Source organism: Monodon monoceros, unplaced genomic scaffold (genome assembly GCF_005190385.1).
Source record: "Monodon monoceros isolate NGI ecotype Baffin Bay Population unplaced genomic scaffold, NGI_Narwhal_1 Super_Scaffold_4, whole genome shotgun sequence".
Lineage (NCBI taxonomy): Eukaryota > Metazoa > Chordata > Mammalia > Artiodactyla > Monodontidae > Monodon > Monodon monoceros.
This window is the reverse complement of record NW_021703781.1, coordinates 41,547,060-41,569,189: the sequence shown is the minus strand read 5'-3', so window position 1 is coordinate 41,569,189 and position 22,130 is coordinate 41,547,060. Positions and strand designations below refer to the sequence as shown.

Sequence of the window (22,130 nt, the reverse complement as noted above, 5' to 3'; positions counted from 1 at the left end):
TTTAAATTCCATAAATAATTTCTGTGGAGAATGCACATAAGTAATTCTTCAAAGAAAATGTAAATAATAAACTGATAGTCTCAAAAACAAAAGCAAAAATGATGTATATATACATGTTACACTCCAAAATAACTCAGACACATGAAAAATCAAAGGGTAAGGAAACTGCAGGAGAGCAGAGGCCAATTTACCATGAAGGTTACTCATGAGTTTCTAATCAACAGAACAATGGTCCTTCACTTAGCTTGATTTCACTCTCCTTGCCCTGTCTGGAAAACAAAACAAAACAAAAAAACCCTTTACCATTTATTTTCTTTCTCTGCATTGAAAATTTCTTCTGAACCACATCACTGGCAGACTGCTCTTCTATGCTCTTAGTCTTTCTTTTCTCTCACTCTTTCCACACTTCAGCTCTTGGCCCATCCTCAAAAGGGCATAATGTGAGGATTTATTTCCAAGTTTTTGTTTTATCTGATTATGCTTTCTCTCTTGGAGCATGTTATTTACTCTCATAGCTTCAGCTTGCATTTAGGTGTTTCCTCTTGCACAATTTTTCCTGTGCTCCTAATCCCATGTTTTCTACCTGATCCATCCCGGCGTCAGATCAAAGCAGCTGTGGCAACCCAGTATCTGCCTCAGGACTTCTTCATGGACTTCTTCATATTGTTCATCTGTGCAAAGGAATCTTGGCACCATCCTGCCATCTGCCTCCAGCCTCCTGTCAGCACTAGAGGCTATGTGTTCTTTAGTTTGAGGCACGTATAACTCTGGGAAAGAGATAAGCTTCCTGCCAGCTCTGGTACTATGATTCCTGGGTAGATCTGGTGAGTATTACTCCTTCACTAGTCATGTCCTGGCTTAGTCCTCTGAGCCTCCTTGCTCAGGGAAGGAAATCAGACAACTTCTATCATTCTGTAGATAAATTTAGATATTTTGAACTCATTTAAAATTCAATCTGTCCTAGTTTGATCTCATTATTTTCTCCTTAAATGGCTTTCTTTTCTATCTTATTTCTATCAACTAAGATCATGAATATCTTTAACACTCCAGCTAGAAACTCTTGATTCACTTTTGATTGTGCTTTTATTCTGTCTGTGATCTTCAACCATCCTGCTCAGTCACTATTAATTTTTCCATTTCAATGGCTTTTAAGTATTTCTGTTTTCTCCATTTCCATTGTCCACCTTGTTTTTTTCATACTTAAATGAAAGCTATAGCTGCTAACTTATCTTCTGGTTTTCATTTATTATCTCATCCAATGAAGACTACATATCACAGGAAATAAGTATTCTAATATGTAGCTTTGATTCTGTCATTGCCCTGTTTGTAAGTCTTTAGTAAGCTTCCATTTTCTATATAATAAAATGGGTTTGTAAAAACATATCTGCTGCATTTCCTGTCTACAAATGAGTCTCTAAGACAGCCCTAATATGTTCTTTTAAGTAGTTAATATTAATTGAATCAGACATAGTTCAAATCATGTTACCCAAATTTATGAACACATGATGAATATTTCGACTCTGTAATTTTTGAATATATTTCCGCTGCTAGTTTCTTCTACCCTCACTTAAATGAATCTCCTATACTCTGGAAAAGTTGAGTTCCTGTCTACAGCAGGCTCAGACTACACCAGGACACATTCACTTGTCTATTCTTGGCACCTTTCTTACACACTGTCATGGCTCTATAGTGTCATATTCTTATTGTTAAGTCCACCATAAATGTTTTCTTATTGGCTGATTGATTCAACAGTATTACGAAGTGTCTATGTTGCAACAAGCACATGTTTGACTGCTGGTCTACTGTCCACGCATTCAAGGATACGGAAGAACTGTGAAGTGGGTAATGATAAGACCTGAGGATAACAGTAGGATGGCTTTGAGGGTGTTAAAGCCAAGAATCCAGATTATAAGAAGCCAAGATACTCTTTTAGAGGGTCTCTTCCCATTTCCTCTGGCAAGAAATTCAAAATAAAGCACATTATTTAAGCCATAAGGGAGACCTATGAGTGAGCCCCAGAGGCAGCTTGTTATATTTCACTCAATTCCCTTGGAAACCTCTCTTGTTGCAACGTATTGGGATCCTAATCCCATGAGGTTTATCCTCATCAAAAAAAAAAAAAAAAAAAAAGACATATCACTGGATGACACTTTTGTAAAGGTTAAAAAAACCCTAAATTTTATAGACATCACTACTTAAAAGAAAAACACCCTGTTAGCCCTGGTAGGCATTGCAGTTTCTGAATTAGAAGAAAAATATTTGCATCTGAAACAGTTAAATCTAATATTGATCTCAAGTAATGTTAACAGTATATTTGTTCTTGAAAAGAATCTATAAGCCACAAAAGAAACTGACACAGATTCTTAAAACACTTAGATAAGCCTTTTCTAGACATAATCATGTATAAACTGTCTCATAAAACCTTGTCTTTTGTATTCATTTACACTTTCAAATCTAGTTATAACCCATTGTCATTCTAAAGATCAAGTCCCAACTGTTTCATTGTGTGAATTTTTTCTAATTAAGTATGTGAGACCAAAGGGACTCAGGCTGGGCTACCTCATTTCAATATTCACAAGCAGACATGATTCGTGAAAATAGTTCTTTTTCGGTACGCGGGCCTCTCACGGTTGTGGCCTCTCCCATTGTGGAGCACAGGCTCCGGACGCGCAGGCTCAGTGGCCATGGCTCACAGGCCCAGCTGCTCCGTGGCATGTGGGATCTTCCTGGACTGGGGCATGAACCCGTGTCCCCTGCATCGGCAGGCGGACTCTCAACCACTGCGCCACCAGGGAAGCCCGTGAAAATAGTTCTTGATTATTTCCCTAACAGCTTTGATGTGAAGGAAAACACCCACTGAGCTACATACATTCCCCCAACATGCTCCAGGGTCAGCAAATGTGGTTATTAGGCACTGATCTTTAAAACCAGAGTTTACGCTACATTGCTAGCAATAACCTAAATCAATACAGCAAAACAACACAAACCAGTATGTGATCAGTGATGAAAAACAGATCTGCAGATATTATCAATGGAAAATAATACAGAACAGCCATATTATCTGGAGATAAAAATACAATCTTATGACACTCCTAGCCCTGAACAGTTTCAACTATTGCACACAAAGCCAGCAAACAGCAAATCATGGATAAAGACGATGCTGTTTTTATTCTACTGTTATGCCCTCTGCTAATAGATTGCAACATAATAACTAGGCAGAGGGTTAAGCATTTTGAGAATATCGCCATAATTACCTTGCATTATTTGGTGACATCATGACATTTTAAGTCATGCATCATGAAAAAGAAAAACTGACCATCTTTTTTACTCTCTAGAGATCAACAAAAGTATCCTCAAATGACATAAAAAGGATGTTAAATCTACCTGTACAATCACTTTAAAAATAATTCCTCAGGAGAGACTTCAGGCACGTGCACACACAGAGGAAAGACCACATGGGGACATAGTGCAAAAGTGGCCACCAGCAAGCTAAGAAGAGATGCCTCAGAAAGAACCAAACCCGCCTCCACCTTGACTCTGGACTTCGAGCCTCCAAATCTGAGGCTTCCGGGAAGATGGCGTTAGAATAAGATGCGGAGATCACCTTCCTCCCCACAGATACACCAGAAATACATCTACACGTGGAACAACTCCTACAGAACAAATACTGAACGCTGTTAGAAGACCTCAGACCTCCCAAAAGGCAAGGAAACCCCCCCCCCCCCCGCCACGTACCTGGGTAGGGCAAAAGAAAACAGAATAAACAGAGATAAAAGGATAGGGACGGGACCTGCACCAGTGGGAGGGAGCTGTGAAGGAGGAAAAGTTTCCACACACTAGGAAGCCCCTTCGCGGGCAGAGACTGTGGGTGGCGGAGGGGGAAAGCTTCAGAGCCGCGGAGGAGAGCACAGCAACAGGGGTGCGGAGGGCAAAGCGGAGAGATTCCCGCACAGAGGATCAGGGCCAACCGGAACTCACCAGCCCGAGAGGCTTGTCTGCTCACCCGCCGGGGCGGGCGGGGCTGGGAGCTGAGGCTCGGGCTTCGGTCGGAGCGCAGGGAGAGGACTGGGGCTGGCGGCCTGAACACAGCCTGCAGGGGGTTAGTGTGCCACAGCTAGCCGGGAGGGAGTCCGGGAAAAAGTCTGGAGCTGCTGAAGAGGCAAGAGACTTTTTCTTACCTCTTTGTTTCCTGCTGCGCCAGGAGAGGGGATTAAGAGCGCTGCTTAAAGGAGCTCCAGAGACCGGCGCGAGCCGCGGCTAAAAGCGCGGACCCCAGAGATGGGCACGAGATGCTAAGGCTGCTGCTGCCGCCACCAAGAAGCCTGTGTGTGAGCACAGGTCACTATCCACACCCCCCTTCCGGGAGCCTGTGCGGCCCGCCACTGCCAGAGTCCCGGGATCCAGGGACAACTCCCGCGGGAGAACGCACAGCACGCCTCAGGCTGGTGCAACGTCACGCAGGCCTCTGCCGCCGCAGGCCCGCCCTGCACTCTGTGCCCCTCCCTCCCCCTCAGCCTGAGTGAGCCAGAGCCGCCGAATCAGCGGCTCCTTTAACCCCCCTGTCTGAGCGTCCTGTCTGAGCGAAGAACAGATGCCTTACGGCGACCTACACGCAGAGGCGGGGCCAAATCCAAAGCTGAGCCCCTGGGAGCTGTGAGAACAAAGAAGAGAAAGGGAAATCTCTCCCATCAGCCTCAGAAGCAGCAGATTAAAGCTCCACAATCAACTTGATGTACCCTGCATCTGTGGAATACATGAATAGACAACGAATCATCCCAAATTAAGGAAGTGGACTTTCAGAGCAAAATTATGATTTTTTCCCCTTTTCCTCTTCTTGTCAGTGTGTATGTGTATGCTTCTGTGTGAGATTTTGTCTGTATAGCTTTGCTTCCACCATTTGTCCTAGGGTTCTATCCGTCCATTTTTTTTTAATTCTTTTTTCCTCTTAATAATTATTTTTTTATTTTAATAACTTTATTATATTTTATCTTACTTTATTTTATTTTACTTAATCTCCTGTCTTTTTTTCCTTCCGTCCCTCCTTCCTTCCTTCCTTCCTCCCTCCTTTCTTTCTTTCTTTCTCTCTTTCTACTTCTACTAATCGTTTCTTTCTACTTTTTCGCCCTTTTATTCTGAGCCGTGTGGATGAAAGGCTCTTGGTGCAACAGCCAGGAGTCAGTGCTGTGCCTCTGAGGAGAGAGAGCCAACTTCAGGACACTGGTCCACAAGAGACCTCCCAGCTCCACATAATATAAAACGGCAAAAATCTCCCAGAGATCTCCATCTCAACACCAGCACCCAGCTTCACTCAACGACCAGCAAGCTACAGTGCTGGACATCCTATGCCAAACAACTAGCAAGACAGGAACAAAACCCCACCCATTAGCAGTGAGGCTGCCTAAAATCATAATAAGTCCACAGACACCCCAAAACACACCACCAGACGTGGACCTGCCCACCAGAAAGACAAAATCCAGCCTCATCCACCAGAACACAGGCACTAGTCCCCTCCACCAGGAAGCCTACACAACCCACTGAACCAACCTTAGCCACTGCAGATAGACACCAAAAACAACAGGAACTACGAACCTGCAGCCTGCAAAAAGGAGACCCCAAACACAGTAAGATAAGCAAAATGAGAAGACAGAAAAACACACAGCAGATGAAGGAGCAAGATAAAAACCCACCAGACCTAACAAATGAAGAGGAAATAGGCAGTCTACCTGAAAAAGAATTCAGAATGATAGTAAAGATGATCCAAAATCTTGGAAATAGAATAGACAAAATGCAAGAAACATTTAACAAGGACCTAGAAGAACTAAAGATGAAACAAACAACGATGAACAACACAATAAATGAAATGAAAAATACTCTAGATGGGATCAATAGCAGAATAACTGAGGCAGAAGAACGGATAAGTGACCTGGAAGATAAAACAGTGGAAATAACTACTGCAGAGTAGAATAAAGAAAAAAGAATGAAAAGAACTGAGGACAGTCTCAGAGACCTCTGGGACAACATCAAACACAACAACATTCGAATTATAGGGGTTCCAGAAGAAGAAGAGAAAAAGAAAGGGACTGAGAAAATATTTGAAGAGATTATAGTTGAAAACTTCCCTAACATGGGAAAGGCAATAGTTAATCTACTCCAGGAAGCACAGAGAGTCCCATACAGGATAAATCCAAGGAGAAATACGTCAAGACACATATTAATCAAACTGTCAAAAATTAAATACAAAGAAAACATATTAAAAGCAGCAAGGGAAAAACAACAAATAACACACAAGGGAATCCCCATACGGTTAACAGCTGATCTTTCAGCAGAAACTCTGCAGGCCAGAAGGGACTGGCAGGACATATTTAAAGTAATGAAGGAGAAAAACCTGCAACCAAGATTACTCTACCCGGCAAGGATTTCATTCAGATTTGATGGACAAATTAAAACCTTTACAGACAAGCAAAAGCTGAGAGAGTTCAGCACCACCAAACCAGCTTTTCAACAGCTGCTAAAGGAACTTCTCTAGGCAAGAAACACAGGAGAAGGAAAAGACCTACAATAATGAACCCAAAACAATTAAGAAAATGGGAATAGGAACATACATATCGATAATTACCTTAAATGTAAATGGACTAAATGCTCCCACCAAAAGTCACAGATTGGCTGAATGGATACAAAAACAAGACCCATATATTTGCTGTCTACAAGAGACCCACATATCTGCTGTCTACAAGAGACCCACTTCAGACCTAGAGACACATGCAGACTGAAAGTGAGGGGATGGAAAAAGATATTTCATGCAAATGGAAACCAAAAGAAAGCAGGAGTAGCAATTCTCATATCAGACAAAATAGACTTTAAAATAAAGACTATTAGAAGAGACAAAGAAAGACACTACCTAATGATCAAGGGATCGATCCAAGAAGACGATATAACAATTGTAAATATTTATGCACCCAACATAGGAGCACCTCAATACATAAGGCAAATACTAACAGACATAAAAGGGGAAATCAACAGTAACACATTCATAGTAGGGGGGGCTTTAACACCCCACTTTCACCAATGGACAGATCATCCAAAATGAAAATAAATAAGGAGACACAAGCTTTAAATGATACATTAAAAAGATGGACTTAATTGATAGTTATAGGACATTCCATCCAAAAACAACAGAATACACATTTTTCTCAAGTGCTCATGGAACATTCTCCAGGATAGATCATATCTTGGGTCACATATCAAGCCTTGGTAAATTTAAGAAAACTGAAATTGTATCAAGTATCTTTTCCGACCACAACGCTATGAGACTAGATATCAATTACAAGAAAAGATCTGTAAAAACTACAAACACATGGAGGCTAAACAATACACTACTTAATAACGAAGTGATCACTGAAGAAATCAAAGAGGAAATTAAAAAATACCTAGAAACAAATGACAATGGAGACATGACGACTCAAAATCTATGGGATGCACCAAAAGCAGTTCTAAGAGGGAAGTTTATAGCAATACAATCCTACCTTAAGAAACAGGAAACATCTCGAATAAACAACCTAACCTTGCACCTAAAGCAATTAGAGAAGGAAGAACAAAAAACCGCCAAATTTAGCAGAAGGAAAGAAATCATAAAAATCAGATCAGAAATAAATGAAAAAGAAATGAAGGAAACTATAGCAAAGATCAATAAAACTAAAAGCTAGTTCTTTGAGAAGATAAACAAAATTGATAAACCATTAGCCAGACTCATCAAGAAAAAAAGGGAGAAGACTCAATAGGATTAGAAATGAAAAAGGAGAAGTAACAACTGACACTGAAGAAATACAAAACATCATGAGAGATTATTACAAGTAACTCTATGCAAATAAAATGCACAACCTGGAAGAAATGGACAAATTCTTAGAAAGGCACAACCTGCCAAGACTGAATCAGGAAGAAACAGAAAATATGAACAGACCAATCACAAGCACTGAAATTGAAACTGTGATTAAAAATCTTCCAACAAACAAAAGCCCAGGACCAGATGGCTTCACAGACGAATTCTATCAAACATTTAGAGAAGAGGTAACACCTATCCTTCTCAAACTCTTCCAAAATATAGCAGAGGGAGGAACACTCCCAAACTCATTCAATGAGGCCACCATCACCCTGATACCAAAACCAGACAAGGATGTCACAAAGAAAGAAAACTACAGGCCAATATCACTGATGAACATAGATGCAAAAATCCTCAACAAAATACTAACAAAAAGAATCCAACAGCACATTAAACGGATCATACACTATGATCAAGTGGGGTTTATTCCAGGAATGCAAGGATTCTTCAATATACGCAAATCAATCAATGTGATACACCATATTAACAAATTGAAGGAGAAAAACCATATGATCATCTCAATACATGCAGAGAAAACTTTCGACAAAATTCAACACCCATTTATGATAGAAACCCTGCAGAAAGTAGGCATAGAGGGAACTTTCCTCAACATAATAAAGGCCATATATGACAAACCCACAGCCAAAGTCGTCCTCAATGGTGAAAAACTGAAAGCATTTCCACTAAGATCAGGAACAAGACAAGGTTGCCCACTCTCACCACTCTTATTCAACATAGTTTTGGAAGTTTTAGCCACAGCAATCAGAGAAGAAAAAGAAATAAAAGGTATCCAAATCAGAAAAGAAGTAAAGCTGTCACTGTTTGCAGATGACATGATACTATACATAGAGAATCCTAAAGATGCTACCAGAAAACTACTAGAGCTAATCAATGAATTTGGTAAAGTTGCAGGATACAAAATTAATGCACAGAAATCTCTGGCATTCCTATACACTAATGATGAAAAATCTGAAAGTGAAATCAAGAAAACACTCCCATTTACCACTGCAACAAAAAGAATAAAATATCTAGGAATAAACCTACCTAAGGAGACAAAAGACCTGTATGCAGAAAATTATAAGACACTGATGAAAAAATTAAAGATGATACAAACAGATGGAGAGATATACCATGTTCTTGGACTGGAAGAATCAACATTGTGAAAATGACTCTACTACCCAAAGCAATCTATAGATTCAATGCAATCCCTATCAAACTACCACTGGCATTTTTCACAGAATTAGAACAAAAACTTTCACAATTTGTATGGAAACACAAAAGACCCCGAATAGCCAAAGCAATCTTGAGAACGAAAAACGGAGCTGGAGGAATCAGACTCCCTGACTTCAGACTACACTACAAAGGTACAGTAATCAAGACAGTATGGTACTGGCACAAAAACAGAAATATAGATCAATGGAACAGGATAGAAAGCCCAGAGATAAACCCACGCACATATGGTCACCTTATCTTTGATAAAGGAGGCAGGAATGTACAGTGGAGAAAGGACAGCCTCTTCAATAAGTGGTGCTGGGAAAACTGGACAGGTACATGTAAAAGTATGAGATTAGATCACTCCTTAACACCATACACAAAAATAAGCTCAAAATGGATTAAAGACCTCAAGGTAAGGCCAGAAACTATCAAACTCTTAGAGGAAAACATAGGCAGAAAAATCTATGACATACATCACAGCAAGATCCTTTTTGACCCACCTCCTAGAGAAATGGAAATAAAAACAAAAATAAACAAATGAGACCTAATGAAACGTCAAAGCTTTTGCACAGCAAAGGAAACCATAAACAAGACCAAAAGACAACCCTCAGAATGGGAGAAAATATTTGCAAATGAAGCAACTGACAAAGGATTAATCTCCAAAATTTATAAGCAGCTCATGCAGCTCAACAACAAAAAAACAAACAACCCAATCCAAAAATGGGCAGAAGACCTAAATAGACATTTCTCCAGAGAAGATATACAGACTGCCAACAAACACATGAAAGAATGCTCAACATCATTAATCATCAGAGAAATGCAAATCAAAACTACTATGAGATATCATCTCACACCGGTCAGAATGGCCATCATCAAAAAATCTAGAAACAATATGCTGGAGAGGGTGTGGAGAAAAGGGAACCCTCTTGCACTGCTGGTGGGAATGTAAATTGATACAGCCACTATGGAGAACAGTATGGAGGTTCCTTAAGAAACTACAAATAGAACTACCATATGACCCAGCAATCCCACTACTGGGCATATACCCTGAGAAAACCAAAATTCAAAAAGAGTCATGTACCAAAATGTTCATTGCAGCTCTATTTACAATAGCCCGGAGATGGAAACAACCTAAGTGCCCATCATCGGATGAATGGATAAAGAAGATGTGGCATATATATACAATGGAATATTACTCAGCCATAAAAAGAAACAAAATTGAGCTATTTGTAATGAGGTGGATAGACCTAGAGTCTGTCATACAGAGTGAAGTAAGTCAGAAAGAGAAAGACAAATACTGTATGCTAACACATATATATGGAATTTAAGAAAAAATATGTCATGAAGAACCTAGGGGTAAGACAGGAATAAAGACATAGACCTACTAGAGAATGGACCTGAGGATATGGGGAGGGGGAAGGGTAAGCTGTGACAAAGCGAGAGAGAGGCATGGACATATATACACTACCAAACGTAAGGTAGCTAGCTAGTGGGAAGCAGCCGCATAGCACAGGGAGATTAGCTCGGTGCTTTGTGGCCGCCTGGAGGGGTGGGATAGGGAGGGTGGGAGGGAGGGAGACGCAAGAGGGAAGAGATATGGGAACATATGTATATGTATAACTGATTCACTTTGTTATAAAGCAGAAACTAACACACCATTGTAAAGCAATTATACTCCAATAAAGACGTAAATAATAATAATAATAATTCCTCAGGTAGCTTGTCTGAACTCTGAAAGGATAGTATAGCTCTCAAAATCTCAGCAGAGGGGAAAAAAATTACCTCACAGCTGCAATTATTATGCCTTTACAAAAATACTTTCTGAAAAAAAATGTGTAGTGAGAATACTCATTGATGTTTAAAGCCAGTTACTATTGAGAACTTACAAGATCTTTTTCATGGAGCACATTCATTTCATAAATTGATACTGAAACCTACAAAAGATGTCTTCAATATATAAATATTTCTCACATGAATATATGCAAATAAGAAAGTCTGTCAAAATTGCTAATATTAAACATGCTCCAAGTACTGACTTACTTGAAACAAGAATCTTATAAATTCCTCAAATGCATTAAATGGAAAGAATGACACAACAATGAGAAGATATTCCTCCATGGGTTCCTCATAACTTCTTGGAAATTAGCAAAATGTAAGCTTCATTTATTTATCCAAATTTTTCCATGTCTATATGCTCACGAAGGATACTATACTGTGAGGCATTTTCCCTGCCCACAAAGAGACCTCTTGTATCATGGGGTTTGGCCACAGCTTCAGAAAGAATAAAAATATGCAAATGGAAAATTAAACTTGCAGTTTTGTTTTGTGAAAGTTTGGAGTGAGAAGTCTCTAGTGAGCAGAAAGAAAAGGTTGGCAATTTTTAATATCCAAAATAATCAGTCATTCACTATACACGTTTCCGGTGAACTACATAATGTCAATGGTGTCACAAAAGCAAGGCAGAAAATGAAAGTCCTAACAGCTTTAATTCAGGGGAAAAAAACCCCTGGAAGATGTTTTTCTCCCTCTAGATCACTTCAGGTTTACACAACATGCATTTTATAATTCTTAATTTATGTTTGGCAAGAATGTTCTCTCTGGCTTTAAGACCTTACCCATTTCTCCGTCTGGTATTTTGTGGTTGCAATTTTCTAGTTTAAAATGGGAGGTTCTCATTTCATTCACAAGAAACATGATGCCTTGAAAAAGATGTGGTCAGCCTCTAGAGATGCACATTATTATTGCAGAATTGTAACAATACCTACTTATATGAGGGAACAGAAGCAGCGCTTAGCATTATATATATATCACTCCAGTTAATTCTTACAGCCCTCAAATGGCCATACTTAGGCTTGGAGACAATAAGAAACTTGCCCAGGGTCACAAATAACTAAACTTCTGAAGATGTGGCACATTTTGACAATTCTAAAGAGCATAGAAATAACTGCTTATTTATTCAGTTATTCAGTTATTCAACAAGCATTTGCTACTAAGTACCAAACATAATTAGATGTGGGAAAACAAACTGGAATAAGTTTGGATTCTTGCCCTCAAGGAAATTACCTTCTAGTTTGGAAGAGAGACCATTAAATAAACACAGTGTTACCCATAGATACTCACAGACCTAAGTAGTGGAACTGACATAAGAGCCCTGAAGGATATGAAATTGAAACTATCTTCCTCTAATTAATAAATATTTACAATAGTAACAGAATAGAAAACACTTGGCAAGCTCATCCAAAAAATACTGATTCTGATTTGTGGTACTTACATAAAATAATAAAAGTGAACTCAGTCATAACATTTTGAAAGCTGTGTCATTTTTATTTTCTTAAAAATTTCATGGAATTGAGCTTTTATTGAGCACCTACAGATTGGTGTAGGTGCACCCAAATTGTAACTATGCTAATTTAAGGGACACAATTTGCAGCAATGATGGAAAACTTAATGCTGAATACTAGTTATTCCAAACGACTGCTAGTGTTTCAAGGATCGAAACTAAGTCTGATAAAATTTATATTTGTTAGCTGAAATAAGCATGCTCAGTATTCCAGCTGAATGACTGGCATCCACCTTTCATATACTGAAAAGCCAGCATTAGACATTAACTGTTCAAAAAAAATACTATTAGGAATGCAAACCTCAGAGCTTCTTCCAAAGAAATATAGTATTCGAGCCTGCTAAGTTTCTGTAAACGGGCTTAGGGAGTAAAAAGGAGGCCTTCTCTCTCGGTAAATACTGTAGAGAAGTAATATAACTTATTTAGAAAACAGACAACAGACCAAGACAGCTTCTTTCACATCAGTGCAGTGACTGAATGTCAAACCAGGTACTAAGGTCACGGTGTCACATGTGAAGTGAGGATTTTGCCATCCATGCTAAGGCTTTGAGGTCTATCCCACATAGGTAAACAGCAGGCCTACTTTTAGCCTCTCATCATTAGTGTCATTAAGCTTAACACTATCTTAAATTCTGTGCTAATGAAAATTTCTTAGAAATATTAGTATTTTAAGATGCTGTGTTGGCTTATGACAGGGTTCACGGCAGTCTGCCCAAAATATGCCACTTGGGCATATTGATTATTTTGAATTAAAGTTACTTAAGAAACAGTCAGTATAAGATGGAAACTCTGACTCCTCTTTGTCCCCCTGAAAGCAGGAAATAAATCTCCCATGTGAAAGGTATCCTGCCTGCACCAGGAGAAAGGAAGAAATCCTTACTACCAAAGATAGGGAATTCAAAGACAAGAAGGCCGTGTAAGCAAACCTTTTTACTTCTTTACTAAAATACTACCCCAAGCCCAAACCCCTTCATCTTGTCGGTTCTTCACAAATGTATTGTTTCTTGGTCTAAAAGGTATAAAAGCTTCCTACTTTAGTCACTTATTTGAGCATCATGTTTTTATGAGCTCCGGTACAAATTTAAATTTGTTTTTCTCCTGTTAATCTGTTTATGTCAATTTAATTATTAGACCAGCCAGAGAGCCTAGAGGGGAAGAAAGGAAAAGTCTTCCTCCCCTACACGTACGCTCATTCAATACAGTGCTTTTTAGTTTCTATGTGCAGTTCTGCTTTTCCTATGAGATTGTCAGTTTCTGGAGAGCAAAACCTGGTTAGCACAGTGATTACTATGGAGTTGGTGCTCAAAACACATCTTGAATACAATTGAATTGTAGTCCTAATTTCAAAGTATTTTGTACCTCTGACAGTTTACTTAAAAAGCAGACAAAACACCAATTTCACATCCACCATCTCTATTGGTATGTCCAAGGCTATGAAATTTTGCCTGTCGTATTTCCCAAGATTCAATAAATCAGTTTCAAAGACATTTTAACACACTTGAGAAAAGGAACTTCTGAGTGAAAGGTCATTGCTTTCATGTTAACATTATTATTTTTCAAGACGTCATAGTCACAAAAGACTTTATATGGCTTGTCACAACTGAAGCTGAAAAATGTTATGATTGCCATTTATATTTTATTAAATAAATAGCATTACATAAATACTGTTTATATTAGCAACACAAAACTGAATTTTTAAATCACTTATAAAATTGAGATCTTTTTCTATTTTCTTACTTTTCTAAAATGGTTTAACACTTTTAACATTTTTCTAGAATATATCAGCCACTGACTTGTACTTCAAGCTCACCCAAGGTAAAAAATTCAAATCTTCATCATTCAGCTATTATGAGAATAAATAGTTAATACCTATAACACCCTCAAGTTATTTACAGAAAGCATTTTTATACTGGTACTATTAGGTTTTTTTTGTTTGTTTGTTTTTTGCGGTACGCGGGCCTCTCACTGTTGTGGCCCCTCCCGTCGCAGAGCACAGGCTCCGGATGCGCAGGCCCAGCGGCCATGGCTCACGGGCCCAGCTGCTCCACAGCATGTAGGATCCCCCTGGACCGGGGCATGAAACTGCGTCCCCTGCATCAGCAGACGGACTCCCAACCACTGCGCCACCAGGGAAGCCCTATTAGTTTTATATGCTATTTTTAATACATTAAGAAACAATATTCAGGAAAATTTACCTCACTTCTGCTATAATAATATTTTAATTAGGAACCCTCTATCTTGAAAGACAATTTAGGGCATCTCAAAAGATGCCCTGAAATTCTGGATAATAAAAGAATCTATTAAATATGTTCTAAAAGCAATACAACTTTAGTTTACCAAAATTAACACATTCAATATAATATTATGTCATATGTTGATTTAGTGTTTGCTAACAAAATATGAATAAAATGTAAAATACCTAAGGATAAAATTTATCCAGGCTAAATTCAGCTTACCATATTCTAAATAAAGAACATGAATGATATTGATTACAAACGTAGACAATTCTTTCTATACATATTTATCATTAGTACTAGATAAATTGATAAACAGTAAATGTTGAATCCCAGTAAAACAAAAACCATATCCCTAATTGTCTAAGTTCAATAATAATTGCTTGAAATATGGTTTGTACCTGTGGATGCAACAGGCAAAAGTACATCAAATGTATGTGAGTGAACAGAGTGGAACTCACACAGACTCACTGCACTGTCTTGGGAACTGGGTCATTTATAAGTGTTAAAGATTTTTCTCACTTTAGTTCAGGGTGTTAATCAACGTCTTCTACTTACAGGAGGGTCTGCATCTTCAGCATAAACGGTTGTGATAGGTGTACCCTTGGCGGCATCTGGAGCCACTATCCCTTTGTAGATCCGTTTACTAAATACTGGAGGATAATCATTCATATCCTGTAAAAACACAATTAAGAATTTAGTGCTTCTGTTGAAACCAGGTGAGGTACACAGTGACTAGACCGGCTCCATCTCTTCATATCACACAACCCGTTTGCCACTGTCAGCCTTCCATCCTCTCAATTCCATTACACTCACTTCAGAATGGCACCCCAGAGGAAACTGCCAGAGTTCCTATACAATATCAATGTGTGTGATACCTGCCCCATTCTACCAAAGGCCATTCTACTCAAGTAAAGAGGCTGTCACACACCCTGTGCTCCTCCAAATACATCTTTCAGATATTTGGAGTGATGTGTGAAATTTTCTCTAAAGGTACTTCTAATGGTATGATGCAGTTTTGAACTCTGAAAAGCAGGAAAACATTCATAAAAGGTGCCCTTCTATGAGACAGGTGTAGAAGACAGTATTTTTGTTTGTTTTGTTGTTGTTGCTTTTAAAGAAAGCTCTTTAATGTTTCTGTTGCAATTGCAAATTCTTTATATATATACTTAGCATAATAGTATGATTAGAACATTTCAAATGCAAATTGTGAAATATCCTTTTATGCCATCTTACATTTTTACAAACATAAAATGATTAAAGGATGTTTTCCCTGCACCACACTACAATAATGACACATAGGTTAGATGTTCTCAGTCAGAAAACAATTTTAATTTATTTAAAGATTTTTCAAAGTGATTTATATGCATCCTTTAAATTTTCACAATTCAATGATATAAATGCATTGCTATTATTTTTATTCATTAAACGATATTTATCCGGTTCCTCCCATTTTTATGACCCAATGCTAGGCTCTGGGGACAGTGTGGTGGCTCAAGAAAAGATGTTCCTGAATTTGTCACTTAACTGCCATTTGACAGGTAAAGTTACTGATTCTGCCGATAGCTTAGCAACGTCGCCTAAATTAATCTACTTATTTGGCAAAACCACTAATTAGTCTGGCCTCCTGAGAGCAAGACCATGTTTTTCTCAAACATTTTATCTTTGATGGAGAATTTCAAATCATTTTTTTTCTCAAAAATAATGTTTATTAACCTGGCTGATTTATCTTTCCTAAATTTACTTTTAAAAAAAATAATCATTGCACCCTGCATTTTGCGGGGCACTTTTGGTCAAATATATTTGAGCCCCAAACTAAATTTGTTAGTTACCTTATTCTCCCTGTCATCTTTTTCTCACTTGATGTTAAAAACAAAAGAAGAAAATTATTCTACACAGTCTTTGATATTTGCTCTGATACAACAATTTTTGTGCACAATGTAAATTGGAAACACACAAACTAACTGATTATAAACACCTCTTTTTGCAAAGAGGTCAGGATAATTAACTATTACAATCAAATCGAGCTTGCTTTTATGTTCACAATAGAGCTGACTTCTGAGTCGTGAATCTGAAAAACCCTGTAGATTCTAGTAAAAATTGGAGACCTTGAGCTGTAAGCAAAACTGAAAAATAAAAAACATCATTTTCTCTGTTTTGACATGTAGTATTCACAGCCTCTACATGAAAAAGACTTCCTTTATAAATGATGAGCTTTAGAATCTGAACAAGTAAATAAACCTAGGAAGCACTGGTTCTCTATAATGAGGAGAGTGGAGGGTATTGATCTTGAGGTTTCAGGCAGGGGGTGAATATATAAAACATTTGCATGCACACTTCCTCCTGCTTTCAAGAGTGCCAATTATTTTAACAAGTGAGTCTTGTAACCAAAGGGGTAGAACTCCTCTTGCACTCCTAAATTATAACTTCTGAAGGTTAGAAAAGGAGCCCAACTGTGATTTTTCTCTACATGAGTTTCCCAAATCACATAAACTCAATATATTCCTATGAATTTTCTTCTCCCGCCCCCGCAGGGGACATTAAAAATCTTAATGTAATCTTAATTCTTCAGGGAAAAAAATAATATGTGATTTCCTAGTTATGTCAATACAGCCGCTGACAGTGTTGAGTACAGTAGCCTTTTTATTTTTTGGCCAGGAAAGTAGTCACTGATCACCTTCTAACTGAACACACAGTGGACATTTTTATAATCTGGCTTCACAAACTGATTATACAGAAACCTAAATAATTGAACACCATTAAAAGACTGGTATCCCCCTTTGGTCTGCTTGCCACTGACAACGTGAAGAATAAATCAATACAGTTATTGTAGCTGTGTTTCTTCTTCTGGTACATTGTACATATTTTGAGGTTACAATCTTTCACTGTGGCTAAGCTGTGTAGCCAGTTGCACACAGTTCCTGCATGATGCATTATTTCAGATTAGAGAATTTACTGAAATGCAATGCCAAAGAGCATAATCAATACTTCATTATATTTATGCTCCAGGGATGTCTGAAGAAAAATGTACATAAATCTGCTTCTGTACAAATGCTCTACTACGCAGCAAATTAAGGATAAACTCCACTCTCCAAACGCAAGCCCTATTCTGTTGCCCATTGTTCCACTAGAGGGCAGTATTGACAGAAATAAAATTTCATTTTCTATTCTCTTGTTAACAAGTTTATTATTAAGTTTCCTTTCTGTGGCTATACTTTTTGTTGGTCTGAACAAAAATTACTTTTCATGTTTCTAAAGAGTATTCTGAATATTACCATCTTGAACTAAGACTTGATCTTCTTAGAAAAAAAGACTGTTGTACAAGTACGCATAATTAGTTTCCATGTATCAAGCAACGAAAACTGCACCTGAAGGTAGTTATCTAAGAGAAAGAAAATATGAGTTTCATTTACTTATTTTCTAAACTCAAGTCTAAAATAATCACAGAAACCATTTCTGCTTTGACAGACCACAGAGTAGATTTAAGGAACCCTTTTTAATGAGCATACCAGGAAGATAGGAACTTGCTGGTGAATTTACAAATTAATGGCACGTTCTCTATTGAAAGCGATGAGAAATAGATGACAGAATTTTTAATTTCTGGAATCATAGGCTGAAAGCTGTTCTGGATAAGAGGCTTTTTTCCTGACAGAAGAGTACTAACTGGTTATATTCCGATCATCTTTCTTTAAATGATGAAAATAAAGAGAACGTCAGCCCTCATCTTAAGCGCTCATGCATGCTCTGTGAGGAGACCAGATGGTGTGCGCCAGTGGGTGGAATGGCTCCTACAGTACCCTCTAGTGTTATCACTAGCCACATAGAACCGTTGGCTGCCCTGCCCTCTGAAATCCCTTAAGGCTTATGGAGCTGATGCCTCCTCTTCCTTGGCAGACGACACAGTTGATTTTTTCCTCTGCCTGTTACCAGTTCTGTTCTGCACTACCAGACACCCTCTATTTACTGTTTCAGTTGTTTTTTTTTATATTATCTACCTTCTGCTGTTTCTTCCGTCTTGGTTTCTTTACTTGCCTTTCTGTCTTTTCTGACTTCTCTACCTTCTCTTGTGATTCTGCCACATAGGGTCATAAAGGCCCTATCTCCAACCAACCAAACAAATCTTTCCTTCTATGTTTTGCATGGGGCTCTCTTAAACACAAGTTACAAACTTACCTCAATGTCCTTTTTTGTTTTTGGAACAAAACCTGTACTGGGAAGATTCTTTCTTAGCTGCCTAAATTTGTTTTTTGTTTTGGTTTGGTTTTATTTCTGAGTTTGAAGCTTTTCTGGATTCTTGGGGGATAGTATTAGCCCTAATGTAAGGTAATCAATGTTACACTTTGCCACAAGTAGCAAAATGTACACTATAGCTCTCAGTATCACAAATATTGATGGAGCTCCCACTGTGCATTAGGTAGTACTTTAGGTGCTGGGGATATGGTTACCACCAAGAAAGATACAGTGCCTGCTAGTACTGAGCTTACAGTTTAGTGTGGAAAGCAAAAAATAAATAAATATTAGCAAGTGTGATGGATGTTATGAAAGAGAAAATATAAGGATGTGATGGGAATATATAGTAAGGAGTTTAAATTTCACATAGGATGCATCTCTGTTACCTGAGCAACTGCCTCATCACTCATGCACTCTGGCAGGTAAAACAGTCCTTCAAAATTGATGGTTAAATTAGAAGAGGTTAACATTGTGTAATGTTGACAAACCCACTAATTTAATACAAAATTCCATTCCCATCTAGTTTCTCTGAACTGGAATGGTAATATAGGGGGAAGGCAGTTGATAGGTTTTTGGATTTTTTTTCCAAGCCATGACACTGTGGTCAATTGGGAGAATATGTGCACATTCTAAGTTTGAATATTTGAGCATCAATTCAAATAACATCACCCTATTTCAGACTTCCCCAAAAGTGCATCACAATTATATATATGTATGTGTGTATGTATATGGTTTATTTTTACTGTATATCAGACATTATGCTAAGTGTGTTAAATTTATCATCTCAATTAATTTGCCTAAAATAGATGTTAGCTATTATTATTATTGTTCCTATTTTTAGAATAAGGAAACTGAAGCTTAGAGAAATTAAGTTGCTCATGATTATCCAGCTAATAAAGGGTAGAGCTAAGATTTAATTCTGGTATGTCGGATCCTAAAGGCATCATTCTGCTACTTGCAGGTGAGGAGAAAGGGAACTGGCAAAGTCATCAGAAGATTATACATAAAATGACTTGAGCAGGATTTTCATTAAAATTCCACACATAAAATTTTAAATACCTCTTTCCAAAAATATTTTACATTTTTTAAGAATTCTTCTAACTAGTTACTACAATTTTATCTTGGCAACCTTGCAAGCTTCTAAACACTGCATAATTCTAATCTATTTCCCTGAAGATAATTTTTATAATTATTTATGAAGCTTTTTTTTTTGGTAAAAAGAGACTTTCAGCAGTCGTATTTGTACATTTTAAACAACTTATTCAATATTTAACCCTACAAATAGTTATTTTCACTAAAACCTAATAAAGTTTTTTCCAAATTGCATTCTTTGGAAAATTAGTCCTATCAAAAGCTTTACAAATAAAAAGAAATTCCATGATCAATGGTGGGAAATCACATTTTATTTTCTTGAGATTCACAACATACACTAGCATATTTAAGGCTCCTATATAAAGGCCTACGGCATAGATATCGGTTTATTTTTATATATACCAGTGTTTCCCAAATCTACTTGTCTATGTAATACTCTGTGTATGAGACACCCAGTACCATTCTTGAGGAGCTAGTGCTCTATGAAGTATATCATGAGAGACCCTGATGATAATAATATATTGAAGGCACAAATTATTACTGTTTGGAATACTGTATGACTTTGGTGAAGTCACGTTCTCAGAGTACATACTGAGGACACCAACATATCAAGAGTGCCCCCCAGTATGAGGCAGCCAATTCACTGGGGTAGAGATCGCAGCTATAGTCATGATAGGATTGGAAAATGGTACCAATGCTTAGCAGTAACTAGTATCAACAAGGCTTATCAGCATCTATTGTCCCCATTGGGAGAGCTGTGGTAAGGCAAGCCTGGTCTCATTTGCCTTGGCAGGCAGGGAAGAATGTGATAATCACTGAAGGGTAAAATTACTTAATTGTGTATACTCTATAAGTAAAGCATTTTCTTGGGACTCCCAGAAATCAGTGGGTGATATATGAGGAGCCATAGCAATATAAATTACTCCTGTTTGAGATATTATGTTATCTCTGGGCTTGTACATTTTTATCTGTTTCATCTGGTTTGGTTCTTTAGTGAAAATATGTTACATCTTTGTTGTAAAGCTGCAGAATAGCAGAATAGGCAGATACTTTAAGAAACCATCTGAATCAGCCCTATGACACGCCCTCCTTGATGTATTCATATTCTTTAAACACGGAAGTGAATATATTAGAAAGAATATACTCTTAAGAATCTGATAGCACAGAATAGAACAGAGGATAATATTTGAAGGCCATAGTCCTAAATGGGTATTTTCTCCAGGCGAACCAACCTCAAGGTGAAAAGCAGCAAGTCATAAAAAATAATGATCAATCGGGAGGAGGGAGGAGGGTTAAATTAGAAGTATGGGATTAACACACCGCTATATATAAAGTAGATAAACAGCAAGGATTTACTGTGTGGCATAGGGAACTATATTCAGTATCTTATAATGGAAAAGAGAAAAAAATATATGTATGTATAACTGACTCACTTTGCTGTACATCTAAAACTAACAATATTGTAAATCAACTATACTTTAATAAAAAAAAAATAATGATCAATCTATTAGACCATAATCCCACTAGTTGGTCCATTGAAGATATCTTTTACTCAGTCTCCTCCCTCCAGAGCAAGGGAAGGAAAGATGCTATAAATATTGAAATGTCCAGAGTTTCTGATTTGTTTGAATCCTGGATTATCTCCTTGTCTCTCAAACCACAGCTCCTTTGACCAAATCAAAACAAGGACTCTACTAATACTGTCACCACAGAACATCAGCGGCAAATCACTGCCTGTCAGGTGTCCATAGTTTGGCAAATGCCACCTTGGTACTGGGCATTGAGTTTTTATCTATCTTCTTTCCTATACACTTTGGGGGTAGGAACATTCCTTTCCTTCGCAGAAGAAACCACTCTGAAAGATGAAAATGCTAGCTCTATCTTCCGAGACTCACTGTATTTACTAATAACCTCAGCCCTTCTAGATGGTCTTTCATTTCTGGTCCCTCCATCTATCCCTGCCTACTCCCATACCTGCACCCTCTTTTACAGGTAAACACAACCAGGGGTGAATTCAGTCTCCTTCCTTCACAGAAGCATCTCCCTCACTCTCTCTCCTACTCGCATGCAGCCATTCTATCTAAAATTACAATCAGCAAATGACTTAAGTCATCTGTTTATCTTGGACAAGTTCTTTACATTC

The 22,130-nt window shown here is 37.9% G+C and overlaps 1 protein-coding gene across 1 annotated transcript in view; it reads right to left on the bottom strand.

Moving 5' to 3' along the window:
• Positions 1-22,130, bottom strand: part of PCDH15 (protocadherin related 15) — a 1,088,571-nt gene that overhangs the window by 145,692 nt on the left and 920,749 nt on the right. The window contains exon 23 of the mRNA XM_029245143.1: positions 15,224-15,340. Coding sequence (XP_029100976.1) covers positions 15,224-15,340 — 117 coding nt within the window. The remainder of the gene's footprint in view (positions 1-15,223; positions 15,341-22,130) is intronic.